The sequence below is a fragment of the Penicillium diatomitis genome (genome assembly GCF_028827545.1).
Source record: "Penicillium diatomitis strain IBT 30728 chromosome Unknown utg000011l_segment0_segment0, whole genome shotgun sequence".
NCBI classification, from domain to species: Eukaryota; Fungi; Ascomycota; class Eurotiomycetes; order Eurotiales; family Aspergillaceae; genus Penicillium; species Penicillium diatomitis.
This window is the reverse complement of record NW_026623183.1, coordinates 311,625-327,784: the sequence shown is the minus strand read 5'-3', so window position 1 is coordinate 327,784 and position 16,160 is coordinate 311,625. Positions and strand designations below refer to the sequence as shown.

At 51.1% G+C, this 16,160-nt stretch overlaps 7 protein-coding genes across 7 annotated transcripts; 3 read left to right on the top strand and 4 right to left on the bottom strand.

Moving 5' to 3' along the window:
• Window positions 1-147: 147 nt before the first annotated feature.
• N7539_007803 (AIM24 family protein) lies at window positions 148-1,371 on the top strand (the record flags this gene model as incomplete). Its single annotated transcript, XM_056937404.1, has 3 exons — window positions 148-643; window positions 732-1,081; window positions 1,153-1,371. The coding sequence occupies 3 exons, from the start codon at window positions 148-150 to the stop codon at window positions 1,369-1,371; spliced, it is 1,065 nt and encodes a 354-aa protein (XP_056787269.1).
• A 692-nt stretch (window positions 1,372-2,063) lies between these two features.
• N7539_007802 (translation initiation factor eIF2 subunit beta) lies at window positions 2,064-3,378 on the bottom strand (the record flags this gene model as incomplete). Its single annotated transcript, XM_056937403.1, has 4 exons — window positions 2,064-2,237; window positions 2,304-2,899; window positions 3,015-3,120; window positions 3,367-3,378. 4 exons carry the CDS (start codon window positions 3,376-3,378, stop codon window positions 2,064-2,066), a joined length of 888 nt encoding a protein of 295 aa, XP_056787268.1.
• A 419-nt stretch (window positions 3,379-3,797) lies between these two features.
• On the top strand, window positions 3,798-4,255 carry N7539_007801 (uncharacterized protein; the record flags this gene model as incomplete). Its single annotated transcript, XM_056937402.1, has 2 exons — window positions 3,798-4,086; window positions 4,152-4,255. 2 exons carry the CDS (start codon window positions 3,798-3,800, stop codon window positions 4,253-4,255), a joined length of 393 nt encoding a protein of 130 aa, XP_056787267.1.
• An 854-nt stretch (window positions 4,256-5,109) lies between these two features.
• On the bottom strand, window positions 5,110-7,071 carry N7539_007800 (uncharacterized protein; the record flags this gene model as incomplete). Its single annotated transcript, XM_056937401.1, has 4 exons — window positions 5,110-6,404; window positions 6,467-6,536; window positions 6,594-6,943; window positions 7,014-7,071. 4 exons carry the CDS (start codon window positions 7,069-7,071, stop codon window positions 5,110-5,112), a joined length of 1,773 nt encoding a protein of 590 aa, XP_056787266.1.
• Window positions 7,072-9,995: 2,924 nt separating this feature from the next.
• N7539_007799 (uncharacterized protein) lies at window positions 9,996-10,325 on the bottom strand (the record flags this gene model as incomplete). Its single annotated transcript, XM_056937400.1, has 1 exon — window positions 9,996-10,325. One exon carries the CDS (start codon window positions 10,323-10,325, stop codon window positions 9,996-9,998), a length of 330 nt encoding a protein of 109 aa, XP_056787265.1.
• A 1,038-nt stretch (window positions 10,326-11,363) lies between these two features.
• Window positions 11,364-12,130, top strand: N7539_007798 (RNA recognition motif domain-containing protein; the record flags this gene model as incomplete). Its single annotated transcript, XM_056937399.1, has 3 exons — window positions 11,364-11,585; window positions 11,690-11,796; window positions 11,875-12,130. Coding segments are annotated over 3 exons (585 nt in total), but the record flags the coding sequence as incomplete, so codon positions are not given.
• A 1,116-nt stretch (window positions 12,131-13,246) lies between these two features.
• Window positions 13,247-14,804, bottom strand: N7539_007797 (gamma-glutamylcyclotransferase; the record flags this gene model as incomplete). The annotated part of the gene is made up of 3 exons (XM_056937398.1): window positions 13,247-13,759; window positions 13,867-13,951; window positions 14,710-14,804. 3 exons carry the CDS (start codon window positions 14,802-14,804, stop codon window positions 13,247-13,249), a joined length of 693 nt encoding a protein of 230 aa, XP_056787263.1.
• Between the last annotated feature and the right edge of the window lie 1,356 nt (window positions 14,805-16,160).

The window sequence follows — 16,160 nt, the reverse complement described above, 5'->3', positions numbered from 1 at the left end:
AACAAACGCAATACGCTCCTCCACCCATGTCAGGTATGCACCGACAGACTCCTGGTGATAATATCTGAATGTCTGAAAGGTAGACTGATTGCGACATAGCCCCTGCACATGTTACATGTAAGACCAGCTACGCCTTTTCAACACATCATGCCCACAAGAAGCAAATGCATTCAGAACTCACACGATCGTAGCATTTCCCCCACCCCCGCAGACTTCGTCTGGATATGCGCCGCCCAAGTACAGTTACCCTCCCCTCCAACTCAATCGCCTCCTCCCGGTGGCACCGTCCAAGCATATCCCGGGCCTCCATCATCGGTCAGCTCGCCTGTGCCCACCCCGCCGGTCAACGAAAAGCAGCAGTACTTGCAGCAAAAATATGTCCAGCGTAATGCATATGCTCAACAGGTGGACGATGCCGCAACTGCGACGCCAAAACCAAGGGCACCGTCCTTGTCTCATAAGACTGCGCCCGCAGTCCAGCTACCTGGCGCTCCTACACCGGGACAGTTTGTGGGAGCCCAAGCAACCAACGAGGACAATGTGGGAACCTTTAATGGAGGAAGCTACAGAATCAGCCATCGGGATTCTAACTCACTGTTGACAATTCAACTCGCAGTGGGTTGTCCACTGAAAGCGAAGCCAGGTACGGGTGATGTCTGAATCATCAGCCAGCGGTTTTGATGTTGATTCACCCTCCTGTTGAAATCGATTTTGTACTGACTTCATCAAAGGTGTCATGATTGCCATGTCCACGACCATGAGTCTGAGGGGTGAGCTCACATTTGGATGGAAGAAGCTCATTGCTGGCGGTGAATTGGCGATGTCGCATTATACAGGGCCCGGCGAGCTCTTGTTAGCACCATCGGTCCTAGGAGATATGATGGTGCTCCGTCTAGACGGCGAGCAGGAGTGGAAACTCGGCAGAGACGCTTTCGTGGCCATGACATCGGGAGTGACGCATGACTATGTAAGACAAGGTATTGCGAAAGCATTCTTCTCGGGAGAAGGCCTGTTCATCTATAAGTTCGGCGGAAAGGGCTTGCTATGGCTCCAGAGTTTTGGCGCAATTGTTCGGAAAGATGTGGGTTTCCCCCCTTTCCTTTGTCTCGGCATTCTTCAGATTTTTACTCATCCATTGTTGAAATCTTGTAGCTCAAAGAAAAGGAAGAGTACTTTGTCGACAATGGCCATCTCGTTGGCTGGAACTGCAAATACAAAATCGAGCGTGCCGCGGCGGGTGGTATCATCTCCGGCTTGAGCTCCGGGGAAGGTCTTGCCTGCAGATTCGAAGGCCCGGGAACGGTGTATATTCAAACACGGAATCTCAACGTCTTTGCCAAGCAAATGAAGATCAGCACGGCGAGTGGTTAATCGCGAGTGGGCATGGATATCGCGTCGGGTCCAAGTTTTGTCCGGGGGGATCACCTATACCAGAGGTTAATGCGCATTCTTCAGATGTGTATCTCATATCGAGTTCAAAGGGCCTAGACAGCTTTGACGAGACTCGTTGTGAACACGGGTGAACAACTCAAAGCTCGTTTGGGGATGGCCTTAGCACATTTGAGTCAATTAGTAATTTTCCAGGGATCAACTGACAACTTTGTACCGGTATGAACGTCCATTACATGTGGCTTCGATCTAGCCGCATAGCCAGACCGAGGCTCAAGAAGCCCTCATGTATGGAGTGAACTTGAGGGGCAGGCTGCATCGATCGACAGGCATAGGTCCTTGAGTTCTAAATTTTACCTGCTTGGACCGAGACGGAACCGCAAAGGCACTTTAGTTTGTAAATCGGATCGGCTCTCTTGAAAATGGAATGAATGAATGTTGGACGTAAGGTAAAGGTCAGATCAGTGCATTTCATGTCAAGCTGTCTCTATTTTTCGTATCATTCTCTCATTTCGATCCCATGCAGTGGAAAGACACAATACCAGGCAAAGCTCCCCTTTTGTTCGTCATCAACTGGGAATCCAAGGAACAGACACGCCATAAAGAAGAGTAAAAAAAATAAGACAACTCCCTCTTCTAAGAATATGCCAAACCAGCCAGCTTCAGCATTTGCTTTAGCCGACACGCTTTCTGCGGCCGACCTGGGATCGGAAACCGGTCTTGATCGCGGCGACCGAACGACGAGATCCGCAGGAGTTGCAAGTAATGAAGTACAGACGGTTCTCTCCCTTGTTGAGCTCGGTGTTGGGGCTGCGGCATGTCTTGCAGGTGACGTATTCGACAATATACTAGAAAAGAAAGATCAGAGAAGGGTTCCAAGAGACATATTGTGGGTTGTAGGCAGCAGGACTCACTTTTCGGAGAACGGATTCCAACTGCTTGCCCTGGAATCGACCCTTGATCACTAGACGCTTGCTACCGTCCACACTACCGCTTGTACCCAACTCAGCGAAGAGGAATTGCGTGACGTGCTCTTCGGACCGCTTCATACGAGCACAGATCTCGGCAATGTTGGCGAAAACGGTACGACGGTTACCTTCACGGAGACACTGGGGAGGGGGAATCTTGTAGGCCTTGGTGCCGCTGGCGAGCAGGTCGGGATGGTGGCTTTGAACGAGAGTGAAGAAACGGGAGACGAGGAGAGGGTAGGGAATGACCTGGGTCGCATCGTGTTGCCAGATACCGGTTCCAGCTTCGGGGTCGCCCTCGGGAAGAGGCTCCTCGCCCTTGGTCTCCTCACCCTCGCCCTCAATACCGGCCTCGGCGAGCTTGGCCTCAAAGTCACCAGCGTCCTTCTTGGACTTCTTCTTCTTCTTCTTGAGGGCGGAGGCATCGAACTCGCCGTCGGCGGTGGGCTCCTCGGCGTCACCAGACTCCTTGCTGGACTTCTTGGTCTTCTTCTTCTTGGAAAGACCCTTGAACATGTCGGTCACCTCATCAACCTCCTTATCTAAAATTCGAAAGCAATTATGTTAGTGAGTTCTGGTCGATACAAGCGATGCGGAGCTCGCACTATGCGGGGGCAACCAATCTGAGGATTCAAAGTATGGGAGCAGGTTGCGTACCGGCAGGCTTCTCGGCGGCCTGAGGATCTGTGACCTCGCCGTTGGTGTCCATGATCACGGTGCCTTCGCTGAAGGCGACCGACTTGCGCTGCTTCTGTTCGACTTCCTATTTATGGCAAAGAGAGCACAAAGTCAGCGTTTGAGCTCGGGCAACAATAGCACCAGAAAAATATGAGCACAAAAAGAAAAGATAAGAGCAGGAGCGGAGCGTAAAAGAGAGGCAGAGATCGCTTTGTCCAACTAGCCAAGGAATGGCTTTGCGCGAGCTACCAAGGCGAATAGCGGGGGGATGTTGTGCACGCTCAAAGAAAATGTGGGCGAGTCGGTAAAATTGGCATCAGGTATAACGTACAGTGTCCGCCATGTTGGGTGGTGGGGTGATGTAAATTCGCTTCACGAGACTGAAGATTATGTGACGTGCAACTTCTGAATAGCGTCACAAAGTTGTGGGGAGGTCGACAAAGCCGAATTTGATCGAAATCTTAAGATCGCCGCCGTCTGGTGAGAGGAGAGTCTGTTATCGCGGATCGAGCTCACGTGATAATTTTGAGTCAAGTCTCGAGGTCCAAGTCACGTGTGTCTCACTTGCGTGTGGGACCGTCGAGGCGGCGGGAAGTCAACAACTTGGTTTACATAACGACTGCCAACCCCATTCCTATCCTACGCTTTACAAACCGATGCTTTCACCCGTACACGGACAGTAGGCAGGCCGCTGCTCCGCAAGCTTTCAATCCTCTCTACTTGCATCGTTTTTGTGGCCATAGTGTGTCATTTGCCTCAAAAATGGCCACCCCTCCTCCTTCGTCTTCCGACTCCAACCCGTCATTCTCCATGTCCGCATACATGATGCCTTCACAGCAGGACTCCTTCGCCTCGGACTCGGACCTAGAGGATGACGTCGCTTCTCTACCTTCAGTGTCAACAAGTGACTCAGATATGGAAACCCTCTCCGACGACTACTCCGACGCCGAGGCGGAATGGCGGGAAAGCATCGAACAATTGGAGCTGATGTTGACGATGGTCCTGGTGCCTTTCGTCGGCAAATATCTCGGTCGCCGCTGTGCATACTGGAGTATGTAACGGAATTATCAAGGCTTGCCACGTTAAGCTAGTTGCACCTTTCTGACAAGCTTCTAGGCTGGACGAGGTTCATGCAGTGGAAATACCCTGTGGAGGTGACCATTACCAATCCCGGCTTGTTCAAGGGCGCCGGTGTCATCGAGGCGGCCGCTACTTTGTAGAGCTTCGTCCATCATTCACATACGGTCTGGAGCCGATCTGCAGATTCCTGATGGCTCTAGATCGCCACTTGGTCGGCGCGGACACTCACCGTCAACGATGCTATTGACAGTCCCACAGGATGGACCAACTACTGCGCCACCATAAAGCAGCGCCAGCACCAGCGTGGCTCCCCGCAACTGACCATGAATACCCTCAGGGTCAAGGCAAATACTCATCGCTATGGGGGTGAGAACGGGCCTCGGCGCATTGCATCTCTCAGGCGAGATGCTACTTGGCATATCGTGGCACTTTGTGCATCTTATACCCACTCTACTATGAATTGTAGAACAATTATCTTTTGAAGCAGGCGCCTGTATGTTTATTCTATTCAATCAAACAGAATCCAAGAATGAACCAGGTCCTACAGTATCCAAATATTACTCAATAACCACTTCCTAGGCTGCCAATCAACACATATAGGAATGTTTTTGCCCCTAGTGACATGCTGGAAATTTCAGAAGACAACAACGCCAAGTCTACCAGACGCATGCCACGCAAAACAGATCCCATGACCCACAATAGGAGGGATTGAAAAACATACCAGGTGCATCCATCTCGATTTCGTCCCGTGGGCGCCTATACAGTAAGGAGCAAATATTGTATGCGCCCAGAAGCTTGCACTTTCATGCCGATACTGTGGGCGGAGACTGCTGTGAAACTGCACCGCGAGTGCTGTGCGACTCAGTTGAGAAGAACCAGGAAGATACATCTGGCCTCGGAAGGCCCATCGCTTTGCAACTTGCTTCAGATTCGACCACTACAGGGCACAGTGTACACACGATGCACGAAACACAGCAAAGAACGCCGCATATACCTAGATCAATCTTCTCTTCTGCCAGAAATCTGGAGGAATAGGCACGTGTGGATTGGCTTGGATGTTCCCCGCAGCAGACACCTCATAACGTTTCAAAGAGGAGTCGAACATCGGAATATTGAGCGCTCCGCTCACCCTGCGATGTGGAGTTGTTGGAGGTTCAAACTCATGTACCTCAGTCGCATGTGACGGAGGAAACACTTCATAGGCATTTATCATCGACCGAGATGGTCGCTTCAAGCTAATCTTGCGAGGTCTTATGACATTGTGAGTGTAAGAGGGAGATATTGTTTTTTGTTGAGAGGTGTTATAAGACGGCCCACCAGTCTCCAGCACGGAGATATCCATAAGCTTGCTGGGGCATGGCGTCTCCCGCGCTGAATTATTCAGCTGTTCGTTTTCCTCGCCCACAATGGAACGGTAAGCTGCCTCAAGGCTCTCGATGAACAGATTGTCGTCTATTATTAGACTCGATGGGGGTTTTTTGTGCTGATACCATGCTTGCGTATGCCGAGGAGCGACCCTGGGGCTCAGATATTGACCCGTCTGAAGCTGGTCTGATGGATACCCTCGATAGACTCTCTCTCTTGATGATGGAAACAACCCCTCAATGGGGCTTGCAGATTCAATGTCAGCATGATGATTGAGCGCATCTGAGTACAAGCCTTCACTCCGCATTATCATCGCATTTCCGGATGTGCAAGCTGTGGTCGGATGCTTCGAATCCCAGTAGACCTTTCTCTCCTGCAAAAGAGATTTCAGATGCTCCAGATCGACTTCACCTCTTCCGGAGGAGTCCCTAATCGGAGGCTCATTGGCAGAGCATAATCCTGCATGCAAAATTTCCAAAAGATCGTCGCATACCGCTTCACTCTCTCGGGAGAGTCTTTCATTTGTGATAGACCACGAAGACGGCGTGGGGGAGCGCGAAGTTGCCGGGAGGGGTGATTGTTGATTCAAGTCCTTGGGGAACGCTCGGGCAACGGCCAAGTCTCCAGCGTTAAACAAACCATCCTTTTCCTGCGACTGGCGGGATGGACCTCGAAACTTTTGATCCGAGGGGAGACTGGGTGGATGTGCTCTTGACTCGATTGCTTCTTGACTTTCAAACGATCCAACAGGCTCACGAAAGTCACATTCGAATGGAGTTGGACGTGGTCGTTTCGCGTGCGATTTCGCCGGTATGAGCATCGCATCGGTGAATTTCTCATCGCGAATATGGATAGGCTCGGCTTCTCGAATTGCAGGACAAGGTGAACCAAGGAACTTTCTTTTTGAGAAGGAAACGTCTTGCGCTTTGTAGCCAGGGTTGTCAGAAACGGAGTCGAAAAGCAAGTAACACCCCTCGCGAGCCTACCTGCTTGCAGATTTACTGGTGGAGAGGCTTTCCCCTTGCCAAAGATCCCGACATTCTGAACATCACGAAGCTATTGACGAGATCAGTATCTGGCAGTAAGTAACTTTGAACGTGAATCGCTGCTCACCGTGAGTCTTTGACGAGGTACATTGAAGGCATGAAATGTATCATTGATTGTGTGTTTTCGGCTCACACGTGTCCTTTTGACCTTGTCTGATTTCCCTTGACAGGGACGATCCATCGTCGAAGTTTGCTTGTACACATATTTGTCTTCCCGAGTCTTGCGTCGGGGCTTCCGCTCGTAAGGGTTGGTGCTCTTCGGGCAATCTGCTTGGGGGCGAGAGTCTCCCTTCGCCTGCTGTTTGCCATTGACCGTCGGTATTCGGATGGCTGCGTCATTTTCACTGGGTTCCAAGAGGACGCAGCGTGCAGCTTCGAACTCGGGACTCGCACATCCGCGGAAACCTGGACTCATTGCTGCATTGCGAGTCAGAGTGTTTCCCGGCCGCCCAACAACTTGCCGCTGATGGGGGAAACAACGACCTACCCGTGTCAAGCTCAAATTGATTGTCTTCTGGCAAGTCTTCCAACCACTGCTGCACCATTCCGTGATATGTGTGGTCCATTGAGCAACAAGTCAACCTTCAAGTCCATCATCGGTCAGAAAGTTGTTGTCTTGAGTCTCGCAGCTGGGCTCGGGTACTCAAAGGGTGTCCTTCCACATGGAGGGTGGTCCCAGCTCGAGGCAGTCACGCCTCGGATACGGAATAAGAGGAAAAAGTCTCTGGCAAGAGGTAGTTATCTTTACTTTCCATTTTCAATTGTAGGTTTCATGCTTGCTTGTTTTAGCTCTTTCTGACGCTCTTGCTTACCGTGGTTCCTTCTCCCTGTGCTTTCCTCTCATTCTCACCTCCGAGAAACATTCTGCACCCTTTCACATTTAATATCGCTGACGGGGCTCTCCACCTGATTACCAGCCTACAAGGCCACTGACGACAAACAAGCGAGACTCTCATAACCCACACCTCGAGAGAACTCAGAGGTCAGAGATCCCAGGGACGAAAACAGGAAAAGCCGCGCGTATGCGAGAGTCCACCGACACTTGTCGGTTTGACATGGACAATAGAGAACCCAGACACCAGCTCGGCTCATGTGAATGTCTCGTAAGTTGTCAGCTCGGTATATAGTTCACGGCAAGCATGGTCTTGATTGTGTGGGCTTTGGAGCGGACATCCTTGTCTGTGGGCATGGACCTGACCGTCGTATCTTGCGATGCCTATCGAAGTGATCATCCTGGAACATGGTCGAGATCTTATTCTTTCTTGTCATTGAGGGGGTCTGCTGCAAAGTCCACACTATCGGTATTCGATTGCATCAGGCTGGGATCGCAGACGAGGCGATTCAGGAGCTGGTCTCACGGGCCTTACTACCCTTCTCGGCTTTTTTCACTTGGCTGCTTGGAGTATATACCATTGCTAGCGAGCAATCGTCTATGCTCGACCCAGTCGTCCCAGTGCCCGATTGCATAAGCTGTGATCGCAGATACGGTGAACGGCAAGCTGGTGACACTTCGTCCGAGGCGTTCATTCCAAACCTGAGACCGGTCAGTCATGGCGTTCTGAAGACCTTCCGACAATGTCCCTGGATTGTCTTTTTAGGTTTCGGGTGCTCTGCACATAGTCTGTATAAGGAGCTCAGTCCAAGTAAAGTGATCACCGCGTACCGGAAGAAAATCGTCTGGTCCTTCACATGCGCCAGCATGGGGACCGAGACTCCCAGATTTAGTCTGATCTTCCCTTCATGTCTAGTAGTTTCCATTTGGTCCTCCGGAATCGTCTCGCCATACCTTCTCGACGGCCTCGACGCGGTCGTTTTTATTTTTATTGATCGGTCTTTGCTTCCAATCCATGGAGGGGACGTACAGCGCCGGAGGACTGAACAAATACATGAAGGGCAACCCTCATATCTAAAAGGGTGCTCTGTATCATTTTGACAACGCGATGCCAAGTACTACAACGGCTCAGCCGCAAACTCACCGTGGCTACAGAACATAAGCGAGCAGAACTATTTACCAAGCACTGCAAGAAGCAAGTGTGAGATTGTTCTTCCCCACCTTGATCGCACGAGGCACCGGCGGCTAAGGTTGTGGGTCCCTCTTATCCAGCATTGTGCACGGCGCATGGGCGATGGGACGCTTGTGGGTGGCTTGATTATCGATTGTGGAGGATCGATCCGGATGGAGAGTGCAGCCGAGGCCGCCTCGCGAGATCCTATCTGGCAAGACTCGGTATATTATTCTTACATTATTATGGCTGGGAACGCATTCAGATCATCTTGCTGCAACTGCAGCTGCAGCCGCAGCCTGGATAGGAGTTCGAGGGCCTTTATTCAAAAGCTTCCTCTATACACTGATACAGTACCACAGTACCATGCACTGCAAAGTCAAACTGAATGAGTATGCGTGCAGTCTTTGGCCTGAATCAGGGCACAACCTTACTAGATTCGGGGAAGGGCTTGCCCAAGATATACAATGAAAATTAGAGTGTCCGTATGGTAGCTTTTCCAATATTCTGACATGCGACCTTGTAATTCTTCTTTACAACTCGTGCTTTTGCTGGTGGTCAAACGTTTCCCAGTTCTCGCCATGCACTTGTAGTCTCTGCCTCTGATTCAATGTTGACTCGTATGTACAATTCAGTACATGACTACCTACCTACCTAACCTAGGTCTGCCCTGCACATCCAGGTACAACGCCGAGTGTGATCACGGCTCGGAATTCGCCATGGCTGGGGCGGACAATAACCCCCGCCCGGCCGCCTCCCAAGGTCCCCCCCTTTGCAGCTAGCTCAGAGTCCCCAAGGACCCGCTGGTATCCAGCTCCCCCCGATAGAGACAGGTCTTTGAGTCGTAAGTACCTACCTAAGGTACGGCTATGGCAAGACATTCTAGCGGAGAGAGTTGCCATGGAAAGAGCTGAAGCAACCAAGGCACGGGACACCAGGCCGAGGAGGGGGTTTGGTATTTAATGGAGTAGTGGTGACACTGACTCGTGAGTCGGTGACGGTACTGAGTCACTGACAAGTACCTGGACCCCAGGTAGAGAGGTAAGGACGGTCAGTAGGTGTTGACAGTACTGGCGCTATTAGGTCACTGCTTGGAGTCTTGTACTGCTTCCACTTCTGTTCCTGTGCAGTGCTTTCCCCTCTCGGCAAGTGCCATGAGTAGGTAAGTAGTAAGTAGTAAGTACTGAGTAGTGAGTGAGTAGTGAGTACTGAGTAGTGAGTACTGAGTAGTGAGTACTGAGTAGTGAGTAGTGAGTACTGAGTAGTGAGTACTGAGTAGTGAGTACTGAGTAGTGAGTACTGAGTAGTGAGTACTGAGTAGTGAGTAGTGAGTACTGAGTAGTGAGTACTGAGTAGTGAGTACTGAGTAGTGAGTACTGAGTAGTGAGTAGTGAGTACTGAGTAGTGAGTACTGAGTAGTGAGTAGTGAGTACTGAGTAACTACTGAGTATTCAACTAGATAAGTACTAGTAGTAGTGAGACTGAGCTGACAGCCTCTCCCGATCGAGACTCGGGTGCTGATGAATACTGGCAGGCAATTGAGAACTGGCCGCTGGGACCCGACGGTCGTGCAGCACTGCAGCGAGTTCCAGTCTAGCGCCACACCGCAGTGGGACTTTTGGGCAAGTGGGACACTGGCCATTTCTCGAAATATCACCTCCCCAAGACTCGTTGCCGGTGGACAGGCCATTGAGGGGTGGCACTTCATGCATGAATTGCGAATGCGGCTTAGGACAAACACTGTTCTCCACGATGCCCGTGGCCCCGCCATCGACCACCAACAGTACCACGGGCATCGTGGAGAACAGGCATCCGCTCGGTCACCAATGGCACTGTTCTGGTGTTCACTGGTTCAGAACTCACGATCCGGAGGTTCTCCATGGGAGCAATCACGGCATCCACAGTGAGATGCATCCACTCTGAGACCAGGGTCGGCAGGCGCGTAGCAACACACGCATCCTCCGAACAGTACACACTGAACCGTGTAACTGTATACTGTGGGCTCACTGGGCTGTATATCATGAACAGTTCAAAGAGTCCTCAATCTTACTCCTCGAAGATAGATGCGACTATCTGTCCTGATCAGCTAAACTCCTTTTGGATAGGCTCTTTTAGTCAGCTGCGTCCCCCTCTTTTTACCCCACTTTGGGGGGGGGGGGGGGTGGGCGACAACCAGCTTAGCCACTCTCTTCGACTCTTTCAGTCTGGAGATGCTCTTCGGGACCGTGTCAGCTGTCAATTCCCGCTGGACAAAGTCGACTTCGTCCCTGTCCATCAGCAGCTCACTACTGGTCCTCTGCCCACCGAAGAAGTAACTGAACGGGAGAGAGTTTGTGGGTGCAGGGCATTCTGCCATTGGTGATGGATCAGCACCCCCAAGAGGGACTGTTTGTTTCCTTCTCCGCCAGTAGATGCAACCCCAAATACCAAATAATTAATTCATCTGCGTCCATTAATTCCAGGGATTAATCGGCAAGCCCTAAAGCAGTGTGATTGTTACACCATGGACGGCTAGACTCTCGTTTCACCTCCCACTAAGCAATCTCCTCCGGCCTTGCCCTGACGGCCCCTCGTGCAGCACCACCTTTTATTATTTTTCAACTGGGGCTCCGAGTCCTCTTCCTTTTCTTCCCTCCCCTCCAAAGCCTTTCTGTCGTCGATCCCTCTTTCATCGACCGTGAACTTTCTCCATCTCCCCCCCTTCTCTCGTAAGTCGGCATTCTTGGTGCAAGTCCTCGATGGAGTGTAGTTACTGATATCACCGCTCAGCTGGCATCGGCATTCTCAAACCATCATGTCGAAGCTTTTCGTTCAGTACGTCGGGTTCTGTCAGAATGGACCACCCCGCTTCTGGGGAGCAGTCTACCCCTCCCCGCGTGAAAATGGCCCCGTGGCTTCACATTGCGAAGAAGAGAGCCCTCTCGGTGCCACGGTGCACTGCTGTCACGACATCCCCACTAATCTCACATTTCTTTGTATGTAGCGGCCTTTCTTGGCACACCAATGATGATGCCCTGCGCGCGGGTTTCCAGCAGTTTGGCGAGATCCAGGAAGCTGTCAGTATCTCCACGCCCCCAGTCCGCTATTTCCCTCGAGGCCTCGAGGGAAGGCGGTCTCTAGAGGAGCGGACGGACAGAGAGCTGATTTCCGTCCCATCCAGATTGTCGTCAAGGACCGTGCTACCATGCGCAGCCGTGGATTCGGATTCGTGCGCTTTGCGACGGATGCTGAGGCCGATGCGGCCATGAACGCCATGAACAACCAGGAGTGAGTAACATCCAGCACCGAGTCATGCCTCTGAGTTTCCTAGACTTGATGAAAATGGAAAGCTCACCCTTGTCCCAGATTTGATGGCCGTGTCATCCGTGTCGACAAGGCTCTTGACCGCCCCAACCGCCCCGACGGTGGCTTCCAGGGTCGCGGAGGATACAACCAGGCTCCCAACCAGGGCTACCAGGGCGGTGGCGGTGGTAATGGTGGTGGCTACGGCCGTGGTGGTGGTGGTGGTTACGGCGGTGGCTACGGCGGTGGTTACCAGCAGCAGCAACAGCAGCCCTACGGCGGTGGTAACAGCGGATATGGTGGTGGCGGCTACGGTAAGTTGTCAATTCCTCCGGTGATGCCCCATCCAAGTGGGATAGATTCAAGGGTTGAGAAGCTCACCCCTTGCCAAATGGATGTGTTGGGAGGGACATCTTCTTGAAGATTCTGGCAGCGAGGAGGCTAATCAAGCATTTATATTCGCAGGTGGTGGTAACTCTGGCTACGGCGGTGGCGGTGGTAAGTTTATGGCCCCGTCCCTTGGCCCTGCTGCATTTCCACAGATGCAGCAGGCGCTCAACTCGATCTCTCTTGGATCCTTTGATATACTGAATGCTAACTGTGGGGTTTCAATCAGGCTGGCGCAACAACCAAGGCCCCGCTCCCGAGGGCAACTAACGCACTCATGACCTGATGCTCGCCATACCCCTCCATTACATGGACATCTTTTTTTTGAAGTTTTTGTTTTCTGCCGTTCTTGCCAAATACACGCAACGTTGCTGATGGACCTGCTTTTGGAATCAATGAGACGGGACGTCTTGCTCTCCACCTGATCGGATCGGAACTTGGTACGATGTCACGAAAGAAACATGGCATGGGGAGCTTCTTTTTTGGATGTGAAACTTGCAACAGATCCTTCCCGCGGCTACTCGGGGATGACTGTTGCTGGCTCGTTGTTCTCATTTTTGTCTCGAACCTGTGCACGCGAAAAGCAGCGTTGATATCCCTTGAACTGGAGGCAGCATGGGGCTGTGATACCCAACGGATCTTGGTCCTTGTTTGAGCAATAGTATGACTTATGGACTGATACCTGTTCGCAAATTGTTTGATCCTGTTCCCTTTCGGCCAAGACTCTTGGACTACGGCTCCTCTTGTCTACTTTACTTGGTCGTGCGTATTGGTGTGGTATGTGGTATGATGGATCTCGGGACTCTGTCCATTGCGACAGCTGCACGCACGCCGTGCACACGGAGTCGGCTCTAATGGTGGACTCGATGATTCGACTTGCCCTGTGCCCCAGTCATAGTTCAATTCTGGCCCACTACTCGGCTCCGCTAGTGAGGTATGTATTCTCTATGCATATCAATCCCATTCTAAATACCACTTCAGCAAACGCCAGTCCGCCCCCCTCACCATTGCAACACCCCCGCCCCCCCCCCCTCGACCTCTCTCCCTTTCACTCAATATTATCTCTCTGCAAGACTTCTTCAGGTGACCGAGACAAACTCGCCTGCACATCTCGCTCTGCCTGCCATTCCTCCTCATCCGCAAGACCAGCGGTCTCAATCGCCCGGACCCGCTCTACCAAATCAGTCACATGCACATCTGCCGTGCCCAGCCCCAATCCTTGCAACGCCTTCTCCAACAGATACAGATACTCCGTGTTCTTACCGCTCTGTCCGTGGCCCGCACTGATCACTTGCGCCACGTCTTCTGGAGCTCGACGCTCTGGCTCACGCAGGAATTGCGGATTCGATGGCTGTCCGATATATACCATGCATGTGATGGGTTCCTGTGACTCAGACGAGGATTCTCGGGTAGGGTAGAAGGGTGTGAACCGGACACTGTACCCGTCGATTTCACGCTCATCGAGGTAGTCGTGGACTTCCTCGGCGTGGGAGGCGGGGATGTGGTATGCAGCGCCCCAGACTTTGCCCGTTGATGAAGATGAGGATTCAAGTTCGGCGAGCTGTGATTCGACTATCAGCTGAAGTGGTACAGTACCTCATTCTATCAAAGGTCGGAAAATCGGGTTGGGATTCGAGCACACGGCAAGGATCGAGAGAGGTCACTTACGGGATCACCCAGCGTTTCCCAAAACTCACGATCGATCACAGTGACCACACGTCCAGGTTGTTCGGGCGTTCCTCGGTGGTCGGTGCTATTTTTATGCAAGGGCGTCAGCGCGCCAGTCATTCCCCATGAGTAGAAGCCTGCATCAACGACGAAACGGGCAAACTCACCTAGCCTGTCAACACATTTGACACCCCGGGGTCCCAATGTCAGCTACATGGTATTTACTCCCTCCTCAGGGATTCTTGATCACTGCGAGGCGTGATAAAGCGATACTCGCAATCACAAGCAAGCAGGAACTCATCCCCTGCAAACGTCGGATACGGGCGTGGAATTTCGAAAAGCTCATACCTGCCAGAATCTGCGCACAAAGCCATCAATGTACCCCGGTACACGCTGATCTAATCCACATGACATGGTTAGCTTGGCACAACGCAGGTTCAAGGATCTGACGCGATACGGATCCAGAAGGTCGAATGCATGTATGGATACAACCGTCTCCAGATATCTCATTTGAAGTCTGAAGAGAGGGACCATAGATACTTGTCAATTGTCGGTTTCTCGACAGCAGCACGAACATACCGTAGTGAGGTGGTGGTTTCCAGATCAAGCTCCTATACATGCAAAGGGGCGTAGAAAAAATGATATTAGAAATGCAATGGCAACTGGAGGCTTCCAAAGAATCATCGTTTCGATCGTGCAGTCGAGTCTCTGCTCCTCCCGATTCTGTCTTTCTCGACTGCAATACGTATACCGAAAACAGTGATCAACTTAAACTTGGCCGGGGAATGAATGCGACCACAACCAAAGGATTCAATATCGGGAGAGCATCGACATTAAACTCACCCATAACCAAATACCCAAAGATCCCCCTTTGAAAAATGTTCTTTCCACGTCCGTCCCTCGGGATGGACTTGATGGCCTTTTGAAACAGCTGCCATTTTTCAATCCAACGTCAAGGTGAACTGCGCAGCTGGTAAACACGCAGATATTAATACCTTTATACAGCGTCGTGTGCATATCCAAGGTTGCAAGTGTGGTTCCGTTGTCCGCGGACACCAGCGTCCCTGGTCTTAAAAACATTCGGGTGAAACTTGGAACGCACTTACCTGGTGTGTTTTGCTCCGTTCTATGTTGAGTCGGAATTTGAGCTTTCCAAGACAATATTAAAAATCCAGGCACTGTCTGCTTTAAAGGTCGGTCAGTATTCACGTGGGCCGCTGAGGAATCCAATCTGTCGAGTCCCCGCCGCGGGCCGGGAATTGCGCTCTTGACTCGGGTAAAGTGCCCATGTTTGCAATGTTTGTATGACGAAGTTTACTGGAAAATCTACAAGATAGATGACCCTCAGTCCACAGAGCATGGAGTATATCAGAGTATGGTTGCAATTTGCTAGTGAGAGATTGAGGTAGTTGGATAATTGTTAGAGATAATGAGGCCTTACCATGACTAGATGTATTATGATGAGATCGAGCTCTGATCGTGGACCTATCCAGGAGTTAATACCATGTTCGTGCTTTACAATTAAAGCTCAGGGCAATGTCATTGGCTTCATATATGACAGGTACTAGAGACCACCTCAGCATTGATATTGATTAGGTAGATAGCATCCTGACTCCTACCATGCAAGTAAAATCGCCTATGAGATGGAACTTGGAAGGTTTCAGGATGTACTTATAGTGTGGACGGCGTATACTGTAATATTTCGTTGCTGTGTTCAAGACCACCATCTATGATACTACATCCACCTCATCTGAGTGGGTTGCGCTACCGGCAGATAGCTAATGCGAGGGACTTTCCGAGGAATTTTCCGTGGGTGTTTATGAAGGTCCAGGTGAATGTCCTTACGGGAATTTTTGCAAGGGTCATCATAAGCACTAGTCCAACTCCAGTGCAGTATAAATCATGGACCTACATCATAGATCGCCTGAACGCGGGTTTCTGTTTGCATAATGATTCTTCGGTCGTTCAGGCGGGAAAAAGAGCGGCTACTTAGATGGATCTCTGAATCATACATCATCGCTAATAGATATTAGAATTCTTACATGATTCAAGGCTCGCTTTTTGGGTCCGAAGCACCAAGTGTACAACACAATGTAAGAATGTCGACAATGTAAGCAGTTTTGAGTATAGCTTAGGTAGCTCGCTTATGGTGTGTAGATTGAGATGTGTAAATGGCAATATATAATCATGTAACTTCATCCCTGCTTCATCCTCATCTCATCCTTACTTCACCCTCGCTTCACCCTCACTTCAAACTGATCGATGATGGTATACAGCTACGGGAGGGGTAGCTG